Source organism: Scyliorhinus canicula, chromosome 15 (genome assembly GCF_902713615.1).
Source record: "Scyliorhinus canicula chromosome 15, sScyCan1.1, whole genome shotgun sequence".
Lineage (NCBI taxonomy): Eukaryota > Metazoa > Chordata > Chondrichthyes > Carcharhiniformes > Scyliorhinidae > Scyliorhinus > Scyliorhinus canicula.
In genome coordinates this window covers 77,364,029-77,386,561 of record NC_052160.1, presented here as the reverse complement: position 1 = coordinate 77,386,561, position 22,533 = coordinate 77,364,029, and the positions used below count along the sequence as shown (strand labels likewise).

General features: G+C 47.8%; 1 protein-coding gene across 1 annotated transcript in view; it reads left to right on the top strand.

Moving 5' to 3' along the window:
* The window catches only part of LOC119978247 (voltage-dependent L-type calcium channel subunit alpha-1S-like), a 642,412-nt gene that overhangs the window by 506,650 nt on the left and 113,229 nt on the right, over nucleotides 1-22,533 (top strand). The window contains 2 exon segments of the mRNA XM_038819727.1: nucleotides 2,116-2,217; nucleotides 2,399-2,538. Coding sequence (XP_038675655.1) covers nucleotides 2,116-2,217; nucleotides 2,399-2,538 — 242 coding nt within the window.

Genomic DNA, 22,533 nt, shown 5'->3' with positions numbered 1-22,533 from the left:
TGCCCTACTGAATGGCAGCTCCCCAACTCTTGCCCCCACTACTGGCCGAGACACCACAAAATATTCACTCCTGTCTAGGTTTAATTTGTACCCCGAGAAAGACCCAAACACCCGAAGCAGCTCCAGTATTCCCCTATTGACACACTCGGTTCCGACACGTATAATAACAAGTCATCGGCATATAAGGACACCCTATGCTCTATTTTCCCTCCCTCCGCACTATTCCTTTCCATACCCCCGAACGTCTTAACGCGTTGGCCAATGTCTCAATCATACGAGTGCAAACAGCAGGGGGTACACAGGACATCCCTGCCTAGTCCCATGGTGGAGAGGAAAGTATTCCAAGCTGATGTTTTTTGTGTGGTCACTTGCCCTCAGCTCCTTATACAGTAGCTTCACTCAGTCCACAAATCTTGGTCCAATCCCAAACCGCTCCAGAACTGCCATCAAATGCCCGTATTCTACCTGGTCAAACGCTTTCTCGACATCCAATGCCACAATCACATCTGTTCCCTTCCCCTCCGCCGGTGCCATAACCACAATCAATGCCCTCCTAATATTCAAAAAAAGCTGCCTCCCTCTCACAAACCCCGTCTGATCTTCACCTATCACCTTCGGGAGGCACCCTTCCAGCCTACCTGTCAGTACCTTCGCCAATATCTTTGCGTCCACGTTGAAAAGTGATATGGGCCAATACGACCAACACTCCATCAGATCCTTATCTTTCTTCAGTAACAGGGAAATTGATGCCTGCCCCAAAGTTTGTGGGAACATCCCCTTCCCTATGCCTCCTTAAACATCCCCACCATCAGGGGTGCCAGCTTATCTTTGAATTTTTTATACTATTCCACCGGGAACCCATCCGCTCCTGCCAACTTCCCCGACTGCATCCTCCCAATCGCATCTTTTATCTCCTGCTCCACTATCACTCCTTCTAATGTAGCCCTGTCCCCCTCCCCTAACCTCAGGTACTCCAGCCCATCTAGGAATTTCTGCATCTCCCGGCCTCCCCCAGGTGGCTCTGTCCTGTACAACCTCTCATAAAATTTCTTAAAGACCTTGTTAATCCGATTTGGAGCTACCACCAACTTCCCTGCCCTGTCCCGCACCTGGACAATTTGTTGTATGCCTTCTTCACCACCATATCCACATGCGTTGTACTTTCAGTGATCGGTGGACATGCACACCCAGGTCTCTCTGCCTGTCAGTATTCGCAGGGGTTCTACCATTTATTGTGTAATTCCTACATGCATTGGACCTTCCAAAGTGCCTCACACTTGTGCGGATTAAACTCCATCTGCCATTTCTCCACTCAAGACTCCAACCAGTTTATGTCCTGCTGTATCCTCTGACAATCCTCTTCACTATCATCAACTCCAACAATTTTTGTATCGTCTGCGAACTTAGTAAGGAGAACAGCTACATTTTCTTCCAAATTTCCACCACAAACACCAAAGGTTCCAAAACTGATCCCTGTGGAACCCCGCGAGTCACAGCCTTCCATTCAGAAAAGCATCCTTTTACTGCTACCCTCTGTCTTCTGTGCCCAAGCCAGTTTTCTATCCAACTTGCCAGCTCTCCTCTGATCCCACGTGACTTCACCTTTTGTACCAATCTACCATGAGATAGCTTGTCAAAGGCTTTACTGAAGTCCATGTATACAACATCTACTGCCTTTCCCTCATCTATCATCTTTGTCACTTCCCCGAAAAACTCGATCAAATTCCTGAGGCACGACCGCCCCTTCACAAAACCATGCTGTCCATCACAAATAAGTCCATTTGTTTCCAAATGTGAGTAAATGCTATCTCAAAGGAACTTTTCCAATAGTTTCCCTACCACTTACGTAAGGCTCACTGGCCTATAATTTCCTGGATTATCTCTGTTGCCCTTCTCAGACAATGGAACAACTAGTTTCTGTTTTGGAGGGCACAGACAAGGTGGGCTGAATGCCCTCCTTCTGTACTGTGAATGTGTCTGTGGTTCTATGAAGGGAATAGCACACAAACACTGGGTGAAGGGAGTGGTTTACACAAACCCTTTTATTGAGCCATGAGTGAAGAGTTGATTGGTCAGTTGGTACATTCCAAGGATATAACTGTTTTTTGTCTAAAGGGAATTTTGAACAGTCCAATGAGGAACTGAGAGCCATTATCAAAAAAGTCTGGAAACGAACAAGTATGAAATTGCTGGACCAAGTGATCCCCCCAATTGGCGGTGAGTGCCATGTATCACATGTTGGTTCAGAGACCTAGTTTTATAATGCTGTTTCGTGTGAGACCCTCGGTTATAGAGTGAATTATGGCCAGAACTCAAGGGTTTGTTTCAGTGAAATGTTTGTTTTATATGATCTGGTTGTTTCCATGGCAATAATTGAATGTAAACTTTTTCTGTTCAGATGATGAGGTGACAGTTGGCAAGTTCTATGCCACATTCCTGATCCAAGACCATTTCCGGAAGTTTAAGAAGCGTCAGGAAGAATATTATGGAATTCTCCCGTCAAAGAAGAACCAGAATCAGAATGAAATTGCACTTCAGGTAAGGATGAAAATGGCGGGCGGCACGGTGGTGCAGTGGCTGGTACGACTGCCTCAAGGCGCTGAAGACCCGAGTTCAATCCCGACTCCTGAACACTGTCCATGCGGAGTTTGCCATTCTCCCTGTGTGTGGGTGGGTCTCACCCCACATACTCAAAAATGTGCAGGGTAGGTAGATTGGCCTCACCAAATTGCCCCTTAATTGGAAAAAAAATATTGAGTACGGTAAATTTTAAAAAACCCAGAAAGGATGAAGGTTTCTGGTGTTGTGAGTGCCTGAATACATGTACTTGTGCTCTGGAAGACCCTGTCAAAGGCCGGTTGTCCAGAGAAATTCATCAACATATTCCTCCTCCACAACAAAATGTCGGCGACAGTCCTCACCGACGGAAATAAGACAAGAAACTATTATGACCCAGGGAGCCGAACAGTCAGGTGAACGTCAGTTTATTTACGGTCACAAAAAGTTTCCCTGGCCGGGCCAGCTGGGTGGGTCTCCGTTCACTTCCGGGGAAGCTCATATTCCATGAGTCCCACGGGGCGATCATTCCTGTTATCCCCATGGGCCTCATGTGGGTTATTACACGCCGCCACCTCCCCCCCCCCTCCCCCAAGTCTGAAAGTTGCCCCTCTGCAACCACCTGTGGAAATCTTCTGCGCCGCTTTGCTTGCGGGTCTGGGTCGGGAGACATATAGCGGTTTGTCGAGTTCCTTTTCCGGGATGATCTCCGGAGAATACTGCCGGAGGTACAACTCTGGACATGACATAGTCAGTGAGCATGGATGCTTCGGTGTCCATTTGAGTTGCCATCAACTTGTCGGCCTGGGCTCTAGACTCCAGCGGGTTACATTCCTTGGCTAAGGTGTGGACCATGAGACGATGGAGGTACTAACAGAGCATCCATGAAATTTAAAGTCACCACGACTTCGTCCACCACTGGATGGGACTCGCAGACAGAACAGCATGTGTTATTTGGACCCCTGAATGACGTTGAAAGATTTATTCATATGCCACCAGTAATAGAGTCCAGTGCTAAATCTGAGCAGAGGCTATGGGAGGGATCCATTGTCCTCCATAAAAAGACCCAACAGTGGCTTATTCTGTGATAATGAAAAATGCCTCCCATAGATATTTGTGGAATTTTTGTACTGCATATATCACAGCCAAGCCTTCTTTTTCAATATGGGCAAAGCAGCTTCTGCATTTGCCAGGGTTCTGGAAACATACGCAATGGGGTGCTCTGTACTATCAATTGGATATCGCCACCTCAATGCCATATGGAGAGGCATCATAAGCGAGAATGAGCGGCCGGGAAGGATCAAAGTGGGCCAGCAGTGGGAAATATGACAGCTGTCTTCACTCCTATTGAGTTCCCCAAGCCGACTTTTGGATCCTTTTTAACGGGAAGCAAAGAGGTACCAGCAGGGTGGCCAAATTCGGAATAAACTTTACGTAATAATTTAGGAATCCTAGAAATGATCTCAATTCCGTGGTGTTTTGTAGAGTTGAGGCTCCTTTTGTGGCCTGGACCTTTCCCTCCACTGGGTGCAAGCCGCCTTGATCCACCCGGTAACTCAAGTACCTTACTCGTCAGAGGAGAAATGACAGGATATATCGGATTAATATGTGGCTGAAGGGATGGTGTCAGGGGAAGGATTTCAGATTCCTGGGGGTGGTTTAGCACACTGGGCTAAATTGCTGGCTTTTAAAGTAGACCAAGGCAGGCCAGCAGCACGGTTCAATTCCCGTACCAGCCTCCTCGAACAGGCGCTGGAATGTGGTGACTAGGGGCTTTTCACGGTAACTTCAGTGAAGCCTACTCGTGACAATAAGCAATTTTCATTTCATTTCATTGGGACCGGTTCTGGGGGAGGTGAGACCTGCACAAACTGGACGGGTTACACCTGGGCAGGACTGGAACTGATGTCCGGTTGGGGAGTGTTTAAACTAATGTGGCAGACAGCGCTGGCCCCGCACCTGCGGGAGATGTTCACAGACTCGCTAGCTAGGGACACACTGCCACCCACGTTAGCACAGGCCTCAACTTTGCTGATACCTAAGAAAGACAAAGACCCAACGGAATGTAGGTCATACAGACCCATCTCTCTGCTGAACGCAGACGCCAAAATACTGGCCAAAATCCTAGCCAAAAGGTTAGAAGACTGTGTACCTGAGGTGGTCACAGAGGACTTCGTCAAAGGTAGACAGCTTACCTCAAACATCAGGCGCCTGCTGAACGTGATAATGACCCCCTTCGGGGAGAGAACACAAGAGGTGATCATCTCCCTGAACGCAGAAAAGGCCTTCGACAGAGTCGAATGGAAATAGCTCATAGAGGTACTGGAGCGGTTCGGATTGTCTCTTACGAAAGGAGACAAGGACGTACTCACAACCGCCACGACAGACACTACTGGAACACCTACTGGACGCAAGTATCCTAGAGAAAGGTAACTGTAGCCCACATGTTCTGGTCTTGCCCCAGACTTGTAGAGTACTGGACAGCCTTCTTCGAGGCTATGTCCAAAGTGGTGGGGTTGAGGGTGGAGCCATGCCCGATAGTGGCGGTCTTCAGGGTTTCAGACCAGCCAGATCTATTCCTGGGGAGGAGGGCGGACGCCCTTGCCTTTGCCTCCCTGATCGCCCGCCATAGAATCCTGTTTGGCTGGCGATCAGCAGCACCACCCAGAGCTGCAGACTGGCTGTCCGACATCTTGGAATCTCTCAAAATGGAGAAAATCAAATTCGCCATTCGAGGGTCAGACGACAGCTTCCACAGAGCGTGGGAGCCATCCATGCAATTGTTCCGGGACCTGTCTGTGGCCAACGAACAAGAGGAAGAATAGTCAGGTGGCCAAGAATCAGGGGAAAATGGACGGGAATCGGGGGAAGGTAGCCGTGGGGGGGGGGGGGGGGGGGGGGGGGGGTACGGGTTCGTTATGGGGGTTTGTTCTCGTGGTTTTACACTTATTTCCTTTTTCTTGTTAATTTATTGCTTTTGTATTGGAGGGGTGGGATTACTGTTTTTCTCTGTTGTGATAAAATTTGTTGATGAAAACTTGAATAAAAATTATTCCAAAAAAAAAGGAAGGACAAAGCCGCAAGCGACAGTCTGGTGGCAAGCTAAGGCCCAAAACCAAATTGTAAATTAATGCCTATAAACATGTGCCTCGGCCATTTTGGGGAATGTAAAATATGTATGCCGGTAAGGGGGTGGCTACAAGTTGTTATTATGATGATGCTTACCTGTAAATATACATGTTAATTTTTGCGTGTTTTTTTCTAATAATTTGTAATTTGTTGGATATAAAATATGAAAACTCAATAAAAAACATTTCCAAAAAAAAACTAATATGGCAGGGGGATGGGAACCGATGCAGGAAGTCGGAAGGTAGTAAAGCACGGCCAGAAACAAAATGCAGTCAGGGGGAAAGTATAAGAGAAGTCAAAAATCAAAAGGGCTACAGTACAAAGTACAGTGACTGAGGGGAGCTCAGTGAATAGGTCCAGTAATACTAAAAGGAATAAAACGGGAAGTGAAAACATTTAGGGCAGCACGGTAGCATTGTGGACAGCACAATTGCTTCACAGCTCCAGGGTCCCAGGTTCGATTCCGGCTTGGGTCACTGTCTGTGTGGAGTCTGCACATCCTCCCCGTGTGTGCGTGGGTTTCCTCCAGGTGCTCCGGTTTCCTCCCAGAGTCCAAAGATGTGCGGGTTAGGTGGATTGGCCATGCTAAATTGCCCGTAGTGTCCTTAAAAGTAAGGTTTGGGGGGGCGGGGGTTGTTGGATAAATTGCCCTCAGTGTTGGGTGGGGTTACTGGGTTATGGGGATAGGGTGGAGGCTTTGACCTTGCGTAGGGTGCTCTTCCAAGAGCCGGTGCAGACTTGATGGGCTGAATGGCCTCCTGCACTGTAAATTCTATGATAAATGGAAAGCAACGCGGCAGGTTGTTACATGACTTTCCCCCTCGCACCTTGAAATTGACACCCCCACTCTTGGAAAAAGCTTGTTGCTATCCACCCTGTCCATACCTCTCATAATTTTATGTACCTCAATCAGGTCCCCCCCTCAACCTCCGTCTTTCCAACAAAAACAATCCTAATCTACTCAACCTTTCTTCATAGCTAGCACCCTCCATACCAGGCAAAATCCTGGTGAACCTCCTCTGCACCCTGTCTAAAGCATCCACATCCTTCTGGTAATGTGGTGACCAGAACTGCACGCAGTATTCCAAATGTGGTCTAACCAAAGTCCGATACAACTGTAACATGACCTGCCGACTCTTGTACTCAATACCCCGTCCGATGAAGGCAAGCATGCTGTATGCCTTCTTGACCACTCTATCGAACTGCGTTGCCACCTTTAGGGTACAATGGACCTGAACTCCCAGACCTCTCTGTACATCAATTTTCCCCAGGACTCTTCCATTGACCATACAGTCAGCTCTTGAATTGGATCTTCCAAAATGCATCACCTCGCATTTGTCTGAACATAGAACATAGAACAGTACAGCACAGAACAGGCCCTTCGGCCCTCAATGTTGTGCCGAGCCATGATCACCCTACTCAAACCCACGTATCCACCCTATACCCGTAACCCAACAACCCCCCCTTAACCTTACTTTTTGTACGACACTACGGGCAATTTAGCATGGCCAATCCACCTAACCCGCACATCTTTGGACTGTGGGAGGAAACCGGAGCACCCGGAGGAAACCCACGCACACAGGGGGAGGACGTGCAGACTCCACACAGACAGTGACCCAGCCGGGAATCGAACCTGGGACCCTGGAGCTGTGAAGCATTTATGCTAACCACCATGCTACCCTGCTGCCCCAAAATCTGGATTGAACTCCATCTGCCATTTCTCTGCCCAGCTCTCCAATCTATCTATATTTTGCTGTATTCTCTGACAGTCCCCCTCGCCATCTGCAACTCCACCAATCTTAGTATCATATGCAAACTTGCTAATCTGAGCCTATACCTTCGTCCAGATCATTTATGTATATCACAAACAACAGTGGTCCGAGCACGGATCACTGTATAACACCACTAGTCACCGTTCTCCATTTTGAGACACTCCCTTGCATCACTACTTTCTGTCTCCTGTTGCCCAGCCAGTTCTTTATCCATCTAGCTAGTACATCCTGAACCCAATTCGACTTAACTTTTTCCATCAACCTGCCATGGGAAACTTTATCAAACGCCTTACTGAAGCCCATGTATATGACATCTACAGCCCTTCCCTCATCAATTAACTTTGAAATGAAATGAAATGAAAATCGCTTATTGTCACGAGTAGGCTTCAATGAAGTTACTGTGAAAAGCCCCTAGTCGCCACATTCCGGCACCTGTCCGGGGAGGCTGGTACGGGAATCAAACCGTGCTGCTGGCCTGCTTGGTCTGCTTTAAAAGCCAGCGATTTAGCTGAGTGTGTTAAACCAGCCCTTTGTCACTTCCTCAAAGAATTCTATTAGGTTTGTAAAACATGACCTTCCCTGCACAAAACCATGCTGCCTATCACTGATAAGTCTATTTTCTTCCAAATGTGAATAGATCCTATCCCTCAGTATCTTCTCCAACAGTTTGCCGACCACTGACGTCAAGCTCACAGGTCTATAATTCCCTGGATTATCCCTGCTACCCTTCTCAAACAAAGGGACAACATTAGCAATTCTCCAGTCCTCCGGGACCTCACCCATGCTCAAGGATGCTGCAAAGATATCTGTTAAGGCCCCAGCTATTTCGTACCTCGCTTCCCACATTAACCTGGGATAGATCCCATCCGGTCCTGGGGACTTGTCTACCTTAATGCCTTTTAGAATACCCAAAAATTCTCCCTTCTTTATGCCGACTTGATCTAGAGTATTTAAACATCCACTCCTAACCTCAACATGTCCATCTCCTTGGTGAATACCGATGCAAAGACCTCATTAAGAATCTCACCCATTTCCTCTGACTTCACGCATAAATTCCCTCTTTTGTCTTTGAGTGGGCCAATCCTTTCTCTAGTTACCCTCTTGCTCCTTACATATGAATAAAAGGCTTTGGGATTTTCCTTAACTCTGTTAGCCAAAGATATTTCATGACCCCTTTTAGCCCTCTTTATTGCGCGTTTGAGATTTGTCCGACTTTTTCGAAATCCCTCTAAAGCTTCATCAGTTTTAAGTCGCCTAGATCTCATGTATGCTTCCTTTTTCATTTTAGTTAGTCTCACAATTCCACCCGTCATCCATGGTTCCCTAATCTTGCCATTTCTATCCCTCATTTTCACAGGGACATGTCAGTCCTGCACTCTAATCAATCTTTCCTTAAAAGACTCCCACATTTCAAACGTGGATTTACCCTTAAACATAAGAACATAACAACTAGGAGCAGGAGTAGGCCATCTGGCCCCTCGCGCCTGCTCCACCATTCAATAAGATCATGGCTGATCTTTTGTGGACTCAGCTCCACTTTCCGGCCCGAACACCATAACCCTTAATTCTTCAATTCTTATTCTTCAAAAAACTATCTATCTTTACCTTAAAAACATTTAATGAAGGAGCCTCTACTGCTTCACTGGGCAAGAAATTCCATAGATTCACAACCCTTTAGGTGAAGTAGTTCCTCCTAAACTCAGTCCTAAATCTACTTCCCCTTATTTTGAGGATATGTCCCCTAGTTCTGCTTTCACCCGCCAGTGGAAACAACCTGCCCGCATCTATCCTATCCATTCCCTTCATAATTTTTAATGTTTCTATAAGATCCCCCCTCATCCTTCTAAATTCCAACGCGTACAGTCCCAGTCTACTCAACCTCTCCTCCTAATCCAACACCTTCAGCTCTGGGATTAACCTAGTGAATCTCCTCTGCACATCCTCCAGTGCCAGTATGTCAAAACTGAACACAATACTCCAGGTGTGGCCTCACTAACACCTTATACAATTGCAGCATAACCTCCCTAGCCTTAAACTCCATCCCTCTAGCAATGAAGGACAACATTCCATTTGTCTTCTTAATCACCTGTTGCACCTGTAAACCAACTTTTTGCGACTCATGCACGAGCACACCCAGTTCTCTCTGCACAGCAGCATGCTTTAATATTTTATCATTTAAATAATAATCCCGTTTGCTGTTATTCCTACCAAAATGGATAACCTCACATTTGTCAACATTGTATTCCATCTGCCAGACCCAAGCCCATTCACTTAACCTATCCGAATCCCTCAGCAGACTTCCAGTATCCTCTGCATGTTTTGCTTTACCACTCATCTTAGTGGCATCTGCAAACTTGGACACATTGCTCTTGGTCCCCAACTCCAAATCATCTATGTAAATTGTGAATAATTGTGGGCCGAACACGGATCCCTGAGGGACACCGCTAGCTACTGATTGCCAACCAGAGAAACACCCATTAATCCCCACTCTTTGCTTTCTATTAATTAACCAATCCTCTATCCATGCTACTACTTTACCCTGAATGCCATGCATCCTTATCGTATGCAGCAACCTTTTCTGTGGCACCTAGTTAGAGGCTTTCTGGAAATCCAGATATACCACATCTATTGGCTCCCCGTTATCTAATAAACTGGTAATATCCTCAAAAAATTCCACTAAATTAGTTAAGCACGACCTGCCCTTTATGAACCCATGCTGCGTCTGCTCAATGGGACAATTTCTATCCAGATGCCTCGCTATTTTTTCCTTGATGATAGATTCCAGCATCTTCCCTACTACTGAAGTTAAGCTCACTGGCCTATAATTACCCGCTCTCTGACTACCTCCTTTTTTAAACAGTGGTGTCACGTTTGCTAATTTCCAATCCAACGGGACCACCCCAGAGTCTGGGTGAATTTTGGTAAATTATCATTAGTGCATTTGCAATTTCCCTAGCCATCTCTTTTAGCACTCTGGGATGCATCCCATCAGGGCCAGGAGACTTGTCTACCTTTAGTCCCACGAGCTTGCCCATCACTAACTCCTTAGTGATAACAATCCTCTCAAGGTCCTCACTTGTCATAGCCGCATTTCTATCTGTCACTGGCATGTTATTTGTGTCTTCCACTGTGAAGACCGACCCAAAAAACCTGTTCAGTTCCTCAGCCATTTCCACATCTCCCATTATTAAAACTCCCTTCTCATCCTCTAAAGGACCAAACGTTAGCCACTTTTTTTGCTTTATATATTTGTAGAAACTTTTACTATCTGTTTTTATATTCTGTGCAAGTTTACTCTCATAATCCATCTTACTCTTCTTTATAGCTTTTTTAGTAGCTTTCTGTTGACCCCTAAAGATTTCCCAGTCCTCTAGTCTCCCACCAATCTTTGCCACTTTGTATGCTTTTTCCTTCAATTTGATACTCTCCCTTATTTCCTTAGATATCCACGGTCGATTTTCCCTCTTTCTACCGTCCTTCCTTTTTGTTAGTATAAACCTTTGCTGAACACTGTGAAAACTCGCTTGGAAGGTTCTCGACTGTTCCTCAACTGTTCCACCATAAAGTCTTTGCTCCCAGTCTACCTTAGCTAGCTCTTCTCTCATCCCATTGTAATCTCTTTTGCTTAAGCACAAAACACTAGTGTTTGATTTTACCTTCTCACCCTCCATCTGTATTTTAAATTCCACCATATTGTGATCGCTCCTCCCTAACTATGAGATCATGAATTAATCCTGTCTCATTACACAGGACAAGATCTAGGACCGCTTGTTCCCTCGTAGGTTCCATTACATACTGTTCTAGGAAACTATGTGGATACATCTATAAACTCCTCCTCAAGGCTGCCTTGACCGACCTGGTTAAACCAATCAACATATAGATTAAAATCCCCCATGATAATTGCTGTACTATTTCTACATGCATCAGTTATTTCTTTGTTTATTGCCTGCCCCACCATAACGTTACTATTTGTTGGCCTATAGACTACTCCTATCCGTGACTTTTTCGCCTTACTATTCCTGATTTCCACCCAAATGGATTCAACCTTATCCTCCATAGCACCGATGTCATCCCTTACTATTGCCTGGGTGTCATCCTTAAATAACAGAGCCACTCCACCTCCCTTACCATCCACTCTGTCCTTCCGAATAGTTTAATACCCTTGGATATTTAACTCTCTGTCGTGACCATCCTTTAACCATGTTTCAGTAATGGCCACTAAATCATAGTCATTCACGATGATTTGCGCCATCAACTCATTTACTTTATTCTGAGTACTATGAGCATTCAGGTAAAGTACACTTATGTTTGTTTTTTTTAACCTCTGTTTTGAATCTAAACATCTCCAGTTTTATTCCTTTTAGTATTACTGAGCCACTGAGCTCCCCTCAGTCACTGTACCTTGTACTGTCGCCCTTTTTGATTTTTGACTATGGCTTCTCTGCCTTACACATTCCCCCTTACTTCCTTTTGCTTCTGTCCCTGTTTTACTACCTTCCAACTTCCTGTATCGGTTCCCATCCCCCTGCCACATTAGTTTAAGCCCTCCCCAACAGCTCGAGCAAACACCACCCGCCCCCCCCCCCCCCCCCCACCCCCCAGGACATCGGTTCCAGTCCTGCCCAAGTGCAGACCGTCCGGTTTGTACTGGTCCCACCTCCCCCAGAACCGGTTCCAATGCCCCAGGAATTTGAACCCCTCCCTCTTGCACCATCTCTCGAGCCACGCAGTCATCCTATCGATCCTGACATTCCTACTCTGATTAGCTCGTGGCACTGGTAGCAATCCTGAGATTACTACCTTTGAGGTCCTACTTATTAGTTTAACTCCTAACTCCCTGAATTCAGCTTGTAGGAACTCGTCCCGTTTTTTACCTATATTGGTGGTGCCTATGTGCACCACGACAGCTGGCTGTTCACCCTCCCTCCCAGAATGTCCTGCAGCTGCTCCGAGACACCCTTGACCCTTGCACCAGGGAGGCAACATACCATCCTGGAGTCTCGATTGCCTCCGCAGAACCGTCTGTCTATTCCCCTTACAATTGAGTCCCCTATCACTATGGCCCTGCCATTTTTCTTCCTGCCCTGCTGAGCAGCGGAGCCAGCCACGGTGCCATGAACCTTGCACTGCTGCCTTCCTCTGGTGAGCCATCTCCCTCAACAGTATCCAAAGCAGTAAATCTGTTTTGCAGGGAGATGACCGCAGGGGACACCAGCATTGCCTTCCTACTCTTGCTCTGTCTTTTGGTCATCCATTTTCTCTCTCCCTCAGTAATTTTCACCTGCGGTGTGACCAACTCGCTAAACGTGCTATCCACGACCTCCTCAGCATCGTGGATGCTCCAGAGTGAGTCCATCCGCAGCTCCAGACCCGTCAAGCGGTCTAACAGGAGCTGCAACTGAACACACTTCTTGCACGTGAAGGAGCCAGGGACAGTGGATGTGTCCCTGAGCTCCCACATCGCACACGAGGAGCATGACACGGGTCTGGGATCTCCTGCCATGTCTTAAACGTTAGGTAAACTTATACAAATACAATTTCAAAAAAATGAAAGAAAAATAAATAAATTAGACAATGAAAAGAAAAACTACTTACCAGTCACTTACCAGGGTTAAAAGCACCTCCTCCCCACCCAGCCTTGAATTCCCACCTAGCATCAAATTCCCAAACTCACTCTTGGTTGTGCCTCACTCTGGCTGTGTCTTCTATGGTTCACTGGGAGAACTCACCCAGGGTCTCAGATGCTCCCTGGTTCTCTCCCTGAGAGAGAGAACAAAACAGTAGAGAAAAAGCACCTTCTCCCACTCTTCACTGAATTACCTCACTGCACCAAATTACCAAATTCCAACTTCCCACTCTGGATGTGCCTCACAGCTGCTCCCAATCCACATTCCCTAGCTCCTGCCGAATTTTGTTATACTTGGCCTTTCCCCAATTTAGCACCTTTCGGACCACTCTCATCTTTGTCCATGAGTATTCTAAAACTTACGGAATTGTGATCGGTATTCCCAAAGTAATCACCGACCGAAACTTCAACCACCTGGCCGGGATCTTTCCTCAATACCAGATCCAGTATGGCCCCTTCCCGAGTTGGACTATTTACATACTGCTCTAAAAATCTCTCCTGGATGCTCTTTACAAATTCTGCACATCTGCGCCTCTAACACAATGTTGGGAAAGTTAAAATTTTCCCATCATGACCACCCTATTGCTCCAACATTTTTCTAGAATCTGTCTATATATTTGTACCTCTACTTCACGCTCGCTTTTGAGAGGCCTGTAGTAATGTCCCAACAATGCTACTGCACCCTTCATATTTCTTAGCTCTACCCATATTGCCTCAGTGCTTGAATCCTCCTTAATCACAGCTGTGATATCACCTCTGACCAGTAATGCAACTCCTCCACCCCTTTTACCTCCCTCTCTATCCCTCACTGAGATATTTAGTTGCCAATCTTGCCCTTCCCTCAATCAAGTGTCAGTAATACCAATAACATAATATTCCCAGGTACTAATCCAATCCCTAAGTTCATCTGCCTTACCTGCTGCACTTCTCGCATTAAAACAAATACACCTCAGACCACCTGTCCCTTTGCGTTCATCATCTCTTCCCCTTTGTCACAATGAGATTATTATCTAGTACCTTACAGGCTTTAGTTGCTGCCTCCTTCCTGACCTCTAGCTTCCTAATATGGTTCCCACCCCCCTGCCACATTAGTTTAAAACCTCACCAACAGTGTTAGCAAAAGCACCCTCGAGGACATTGGTTCCAGTCCTGCCCAGGTGTAAACCATCCAATTTGTAATGGTCCCACCACCCCCAGAACCGGTTCCAATGTCCCAAAAATCGGAACCCCTCCCTCCTGCACCATCTCTCAAGCCACGTATTCATTCTGACTATTCTTGAATTTCTGCTCTTGACTGTCTCGTGGCACTGATAGCAATCCTGAGATTACTACCTTTGAGGTCCTACGTTTTAACTTATCTCCTAACTCCCTAAATTCTGATTGTAGGACCACATCCCGTTTTTTACCTATATTGTTGGTGCCTATATGCACCATGACAACTGGCTGTTCACCCTCCCCCTTCAGTATGTCCTGCAGCTGATCTAAGACATCCCTGACCCATGCACCCGGGAGGCAACATACCATTCGGGAGTCTCGTTTTCGACCACAGAAACGCCTGTCTACTCCCCTTACAATTTAATCCCCTATGACTATAGCCCTGCCATTCTTTTTCCCGCCCTTCTGTGCAGCAGAGCCAGTCACAGTGCCATGAACCTGGCTATTACTGCCTTCCCCTGATGAGTCATCTCCCCCAACAGTATCCAAAACGGTATACCTGTTTTTGGAGGGAGATGACCGCAGGGGATACCTGCACTGCCTTCCTGCTCTTTCTCTGCCTTTTGGTCACCCATTCCCTGTCTCCCTCACCAATCCTAATCTGCGGTGTGACCAACTCACTGAATGTGCTATCCACGACCTCGACTTTGGAGCATCGCGGATGCTCCAAAGTGAGTCCATCCGCAGCTCCAGAGCCGTCATGCGGTCTAACGGGAGCTGCAGCTGGACACACGTCCCGCACATGAAGGAGTCAGGGGCATCGACCGCATCCCTGAACTCCCACATTGAGAACGAGGAGCATAACACAGGTCTAGGATCTCCTGCCATTTTTACACTTTACCTTAACTGATTACAAATATAATATCAAATAATGAATAAGTGAAAGGAATAAAGATTGAACTTACCAATCACAATACTTACCAACACACGAAGAGTAAAATTTCTCCCAGCTACTGCTAATTGGCACACTTTCCTTATTAGCCAATCAGGTCACTGCTTTGCTGTGATGTCACTCTTCAAATTTAACCCCAATAATCCTGTGACCGTTGTTTCAGCAGCTAGTTTAAATACTAACCGCTCGACTCTGTAGCTCCGCCTACTCCAACAGCAGAATTCCTGCCGAAAAGACTCGAATCCGCGAAGCAGCTAGTTTAAATACTCACCGCTCGACTCTGCAGCTCCGCTCACTCCAACAACTGAATTCCCGCCGATGGCGCAAGTCATCATAAATGACTATGATTTAATGGCCAGTACAGAAACATGGTTAAAGGATGGTCATGACTGGGTGCTAAATATCCAATGGTATCAAACAATATGGAAGAACAGAGTGGATGGTAAGGGAGGTGGTGTAGCTCTGTTATTTAAGGATGACATCCGGCAACAGTAAGAGATGACATTGGTACTATGGAGGATAAGGTTGAATCTATTTGGGTGGAAATCAGGAATAGTAAGGTGAAAAAGTCACTGATAGGAGTAGTCAAGGCCACCTAATAGTAACATTATGGTGGGGCAGGCAATAAACAAAGAAATAACTGATGCATGTAGAAATGGTACAGCAGTTATCATCGAGGATTTTAATCTACATGTCGATTGGTTTAACCAGATTGGTCAAGGCAGCCTTGAGGAGGGGTTCATAGAATGTATCCGCGATAGTTTCCCAGATCTGGTCCTGTGGAATGAGACAGGATTGATTAATGACCTCATAGGTCGTGCCTAACTAATTTAGTGGAATTTTTTGAGTACATTATCAGTGCGGTAGATAACGGGGAGCCAATAGATGTGGTATATCTGGATTTCCAGAAAGCTTTTGACAAGGTGCCACACGAAAGGTTGCTGCATAAGATAAAGATGCATGGCATTAATAGTAAAGTAGTAGCATGAATAGAGGATTGGTTAATTAATAGACAGCAAAGCGTGGAGATTAATGGGTGTTTCAGTGTTGGGCCCACAATTGTTCACAATTTACATAGATGACTTGGAGTTGGGGACCAAGAGCAATGTGTCCAAGTTTGCAGACGACACTAAGGTGAGTGGTAAAGCAAAAAGTGTAGAAGATACCGGACGTCTGCAGAGGGATTTGGATAGGTTAAGTGAATGGGCTCGGGTCTGGCAGATGGAATACAATGTTGACAAATGAGAGGTTATCCATTTTGGTAGGAATAACAGCAAAAGGGATTATTATTTAAATGATAACATATTAAAACATGCTGCTGTGCAGAGAGACCTGGGTGTGCTAATGCATGACTCATAAAAAGTTGGTTTACAGGTGCAACAGGTGATTAAGAAGGCAATTGGAGTTTTGTCCTTCATTGCTAGAGGGATGGAGGTTAAGACTGCGGAGGATATGCTGCAATTGTATAAGGTGTTAGTGAGGCCACACCTGGAGTATTGTGTTCAGATTTAGAACATAGAACATAGAACAGTACAGCACAGAACAGGCCCTTCGGCCCTCGATGTTGTGCCGAACAATGATCACCCTACTCAAACCCATGCTATACCCGTAACCCAACAACCCCCGCCCCCCCAAACCTTACTTTTAAGGACACTACGGGCAATTTAGCATGGCCAATCCACCTAACCCGCACATCTTTGGACTGTGGGAGGAAACCGGAGCACCCGGAGGAAACCCACGCACACACGGGGAGGACGTGCAGACTCCGCACAGACAGTGACCCAGCCAGGAACCGAACCTGGGACCCTGGAGCTGTGAAGCATTTATGCTAACCACCATGCTACCGTGCTGCCCACGGTCTCCTTACCTGAGAAAGGACGTACTGGTGCTGGAGGGTGTGCAGAGGAGATTCACTAGGTTAATCCCAGAGCTGAAGGGATTGGATTACGAGGAGAGGTTGAGTAGATGGGGACTGTACTCATTGGAATTTAGAAGGATGCGGGGGATCTTCTAGAAACGTATAAAATTATGAAGGGAATAGATAGGATAGATGTGGGCAGGTTGTTTCCACTGGCGGGTGAGAACAGAACTAGGGGGCATAGCCTCAAAGTAAGGGGAAGTAGATTTAGCACTGCATTTAGGAGGAACTTCTTCACCCAAAGAGTTGTGAATCTATGGAATTTTTGTCCAGTGAAGCAGTTGAGGTTCCTTCATTAAATGTTTTTAAGATAAAGACAGATTTTTTTTGAAGAATAAAGGGATTAAGGGTTATGGTGTTCGGGCCAGAAAGTGGAGCTGAGTTCACAAAAGATCAGCCACGATCTCATTGAATGGCGGAGCAGGCTCAAGGGGCCAGATGGCCGACTCCTGATCCTAGTTCTTATGTTCTTCCAACTTTTGCTTGAAAGACGCATTTTCTTTCCTTCAGGCAGACTTGGGAAAATCATCTGCTGACCTCTTCTCGATTGTCCAGGTATTCTTTTTCAGGTGTTTCTTGTTCAGGCTGTGCACCAGAGAATTGAGAATAAGCTCCAGTGTTTGACAGCCAATGGTCTGCCGGTCTGGTGGAGCGGGGCTCCTGATTTTGGGGTAAGGGAATAATAAGCCTAAAGGGCTGGCTCCATGTCACCCAGAGAGAAAAGGTAGGACAGTAATTTTCAGGCGGAGCAGGGAGGGGGGTGAGTATGGTACACGCCATTGGGCTTTATGTCATAGGATATGCAGTGGCTGCCTCGATGTCTTAAGTGTGAAGACACAACATCAGTTTCATAGAATTTACAGTGCAGACGGAGGCCATTTGGCCCATCGCATATGCACCAGCTCTTGGAAAGAGCACCCTACCCAAGGTCAACACCTCCACCCCATCCCCATAACCCAGTAACCCCACCCAACACTAAAGGCAATTTTGGACACTAAGGGAAATTTATCATGGCCAATCCACCTAACCTGCACATCTTTGGACTGTGGGAGGAAACCGGAGCACCCGGAGTAAACCCACAAACACACGGGGAGGATGTGCAGACTCCACACAGACAGTGACCCAAGCTGGGAATCGAACCTGGGACCCTGGAGCTGTGAAGCAATTGTGCTATCCACAATGCTACCGTGCTTCCCTATCGTGGGATGTCCAAGTCTAAGTATCCACGTGCCTATTAGGGTTGTCTTTCTCTGCCTCAGATAGTACTTGTGCCCTCTTAGATTCCTGCGATTCATGCTTGTCCAACCAATTGGCTATCATCGTTAAATCTTTACCAATGTCAGCTGCCCTCATTCCCCCTGTTGAGATGAGGGATTGAACCCTTAATTGTCAAGGCTTGAAGGTTGGGTGCCAGCCATTGGGATCTGGCAATTAAATTGCACACTGCTCTGGAGGTGGACAGACAGCACCGACTTCGACAAGCTTAACCCAGGCTTGTCCTTCGCCAGTCCAACAGGGGGCCACTGGTTAGGCTCAGGACCCAGTCATTCATCCAGCTGAGGACGGTGTGGGGAGTTTGAATACTCTGGAGAAAGAGACCTCATGTGTACAGGACACATGTGTTCTTTATTGAACTGTCGGACACCATGGCCGCGATTCTCCGAGCCCACGGCCCGGTTGGAGAATCACTGGGGGGAGGGTGTTGGGGGGGGGAGGGGGGGGGGGGGGGGGGGGGGCTGCGAGAACGACCATGTGACCTGCCCCAACCACGTGGTGTTCAGCCTGTCCATCATCCTGAAGCACCTGGAGGACGAAAAGGTAAACGACGGGACGTTTCCAGACCCCCACCAAGGCCAACCTCAAAGTGACTAGACCGCAGGGTTGCAGGGCCTTGCCAGCGAAGCGGGAATGCCCGAGCCAACCCCTGAGCGAGAGGTACACGCCCGTCCCCACCGGAAGGTGAACCCAACCTCACCGCCCCACGAGACCAGACCGGCCCACGCACAGCCCCCTCCAGTAACCCTGACACCGCCACCATCATCCACGACCCCACCGAACACAACCACTTACCTTACGCAAAGCCAGCCCTGCCATTCAAGAGCAGCCGCCGACCCAGGAAGAGGGGAAATGTGCCGGCCTAAAGGTGAAACTTAAATTACGCGGCTTCAAGACTCCTCTTCCCAGCATACTCCTGGCGAACGTCCAAGCGATTGAGAACAAGCTGGATAACTTCAACGCTAGACTTACCTCCCAGAGTGAAGTGAGAAACTGCTGTGTGCTCTGCTTCACCGAGCAGGCCACACCAGACTGTGCCATCCAACCCAAAGGTTTTTCAATCCACCGAATGGACTACACGATGGCCTCAGGCATGTCGAAAGACGGGGTGTTTGCCCCCTGATCAACACCTCCTGGTGCTGGGATGTGGTGTCCCTAGCGTTCCATTGTTCCCCAGACCTAGAATACCTAACCGTGAAGTGTCGTCCCTTCTACCTCGCACGTGAATTCACCTCTGAACACATCACAGCAGTCTACATCCCACCCCAGGCAGAAGTGAAGAAAGCATTTGACGAACTACATTCCACCATCAACAACCAAAACACAAATCACCCGAAGCCCTGACAATCGTGGCTGTAGACTTCAACCAGGCCAAGCTCAGGAGCATCCAACCCAAATTCCATCAGCATATTTCCTGCTCCATTTGAGGTGCAAACACCCTGGACCACTGCTACATGAGCATCAAAGGAGCCTACCGTTCCATTCCCCGACCTCACTTTGGCAAATCCGACCACAAGTCGGTATTCCTACTTCCGGCTTACAAACAGCAACTCAAGCGTGTTGAGCCAGTCAAGAAAACCGTGCAGTTCTGGTCCGAGGAATCTGAGGACATCCTCCGCGACTGTTTGGAGACTGTGGACTGGTCCATATTCAAGGCCACGGCAGCTAACCTGGATGAGTACGCAACCACCGTCACAGACTTCATCAGTAAGTGTGTTGAGGACTATGCACCAAAGAAGACTATACGGGTATTCCCCAGTAGGAAACCCTGGCTCAACCAAAAGGTTCAGTCCCTGCTGAAGTTCCGGATGGAGGCATTCAAGCCTGACGACTCTGACCTATATAAGAAATCCAGGTCCGACATACGGAAAGTCATGAGTGATACAAAAAGACAATACCGCATCAAACTAGAGTCCCAGGCCAATGACACTAACCCACAACGATTATGGCAGGGCCGACATAAGATCACAGGCCAGGTGGAATATCTGGGACTGGAGCATTCCTACCCGATGATCTGAATATGTTCTATGCCCGCTTTGAGCAGTCAGCCAATGTATCAGTGCCACCCGCCCCAACAGCCCTGGACATACCCATACCCACTGTTACAGCCTCAGAGGTAAGAGCTGCCTTCTTGAAAGTGAATCCGCGGAAAGCGACGGGCCCCGACGGAGTCCCTGGGCGAGCACTCGGAGCCTGCGCAGACCAGCTGGCGAGTATATTCGCAGATATCTTCACCACCTCATTCCTCCGCTCTGAGGTCCCCACCTCCTTCAAGAAGACCACCATAATACCAGTACCAAAGAAGAAAAAGGTAGCCTGCCTCAACGACTACCAACTGGTGGCCTAACGTCTGTTATCGTGAAATGCTTCGAGCGGCTTGTCATGAGACGGAGCACCTCCTCCACAATAGTCCTCAACACCGGAGCCCCGCAAGGATGTGTGCTCAGTCCTCTCCTGTACTCCTTGTACACACATGACTGTGTGGCAAGATTTTACTCTAGCTCAATCTATAAGTTTGCGGATGATACAACTGTGGTGGGCTGTATCTCAAACAACGACAAATCAGACTACAGGAGGGAGATAAATCACTTGGTTGCATGGTGTACCGAAAACAACCTCTCTCTAAATGTTGGAAAGACCAAGGAACTGATCATCGACCTCAGGAAGCGTAGCACGACACACACTCCCGTCTGCATCAATGGCTCCGAAGTGGAGATGGTCGATAGCTTTAAGTTGCTCGGGTCACAAACACCAACACTGTCCTCGTCCACTCACGTTGATGCAACAGTCAAGAAAGCCCAACAACGTCATTACTTCCTACGGAAGCTAAAGAAATTTGCATATCTGCATCGTCTCTTACAAACTTCGACAGGTGTGCAATAGAGAGCATCCTATCTGGCTGCATCATAGCCTGGTATGGAAACTGCTCGGTCTAAGATCGCAAGAAACTGCAGAGTGTGGTGAACTCAGCCCAACGCATCAACGCTTGCCACCCCCACATTGATTCTATCTACACCTCCCGCTGCCTCAGGAAGGCAGGCATCATTATCAGAGACCCCTCTCACCCTGGCATTGCCTTCTTCCAGACCCTTCCATCAGGCAGAAGGTACAGAAGTATGAAGACTCGCACATCCAGACATAGGAACTGCTTCTTCCCCACAGCTACAAGACTCCTTAACGACTCCCCCTCGGACTGACCTGTTCCCTGCAAGAACACTACTCACGGTGCCCTATGCTGCTCTTGCTTTGTTTGGCCCCTTGTTCCGCACTGTGACCAATCACTGTTTGTCGATGTACCATTTGTCCGTGTTCTCTGTTGATTATTCTTTTGTCTGCTATGTATGTACTGTGTACGTTACCTCGGCCACAGAAAAATACTTTTCATTGTACTTCGGTACATGTGACAATACATCAAATCAAATCAGAATCCCACCACGCTGCTCCGACGCCGGGCCGCCGATTCTCCGGCGACCGGAGAATTGGCGCCAATCGCCCCCGCAGCGATTGTCCGCGGGCGATGGGCCAAACTACCGCTGAGTCCCGCTGGCGTGGTCCAAACCTGGTACCACCTGGTGGGAGCCCGGACTCGCGGCCGATGTGGACGTCCTGTTTTGAGGGGCGGGAGGGATCTGACTCGGGGTGGGGGGGGGCATCACAGGGTCCAGGCCCGTGATTGGGGGCTTCCAATCGGCAGGCGGCCACAATCTGGAGGGGGCCTGCCTCCTTCCACGCAGGCCCACTGTTCGGTCGCCGAAAAGTTGCTCCGCGCTGGCGCGGAGACGGCAACCACGTGCAGAGCAGGCTTTCGGCGGCGGACCAGCGCACAGCACTCCGGCACCATTCCAGCTCCTGAAGAACAGGAGAATTACTGGGCCAGGAGGCCCATTGACACTGAAGACTCCAGATGAACAAAGAAACAGCGTGGCACATCTGCCATGTCCGTGCGGCCTGGTACCACTTGGAGGAGGAGGAATACTCCCTACCGATGGCTGTTAAGCTCATGGCAGGCTGAACGTCCATGGAACTGGGTCATTCCAGACCTTGAGTGGCGACTTGAGTGGCATCTCTCAATCATCAGCCCATAAGTACATCCAGAAAGTGGCGGATGCTTTGTATGCCCGGGCCTCCAACTACATCCACTTTGACCTTG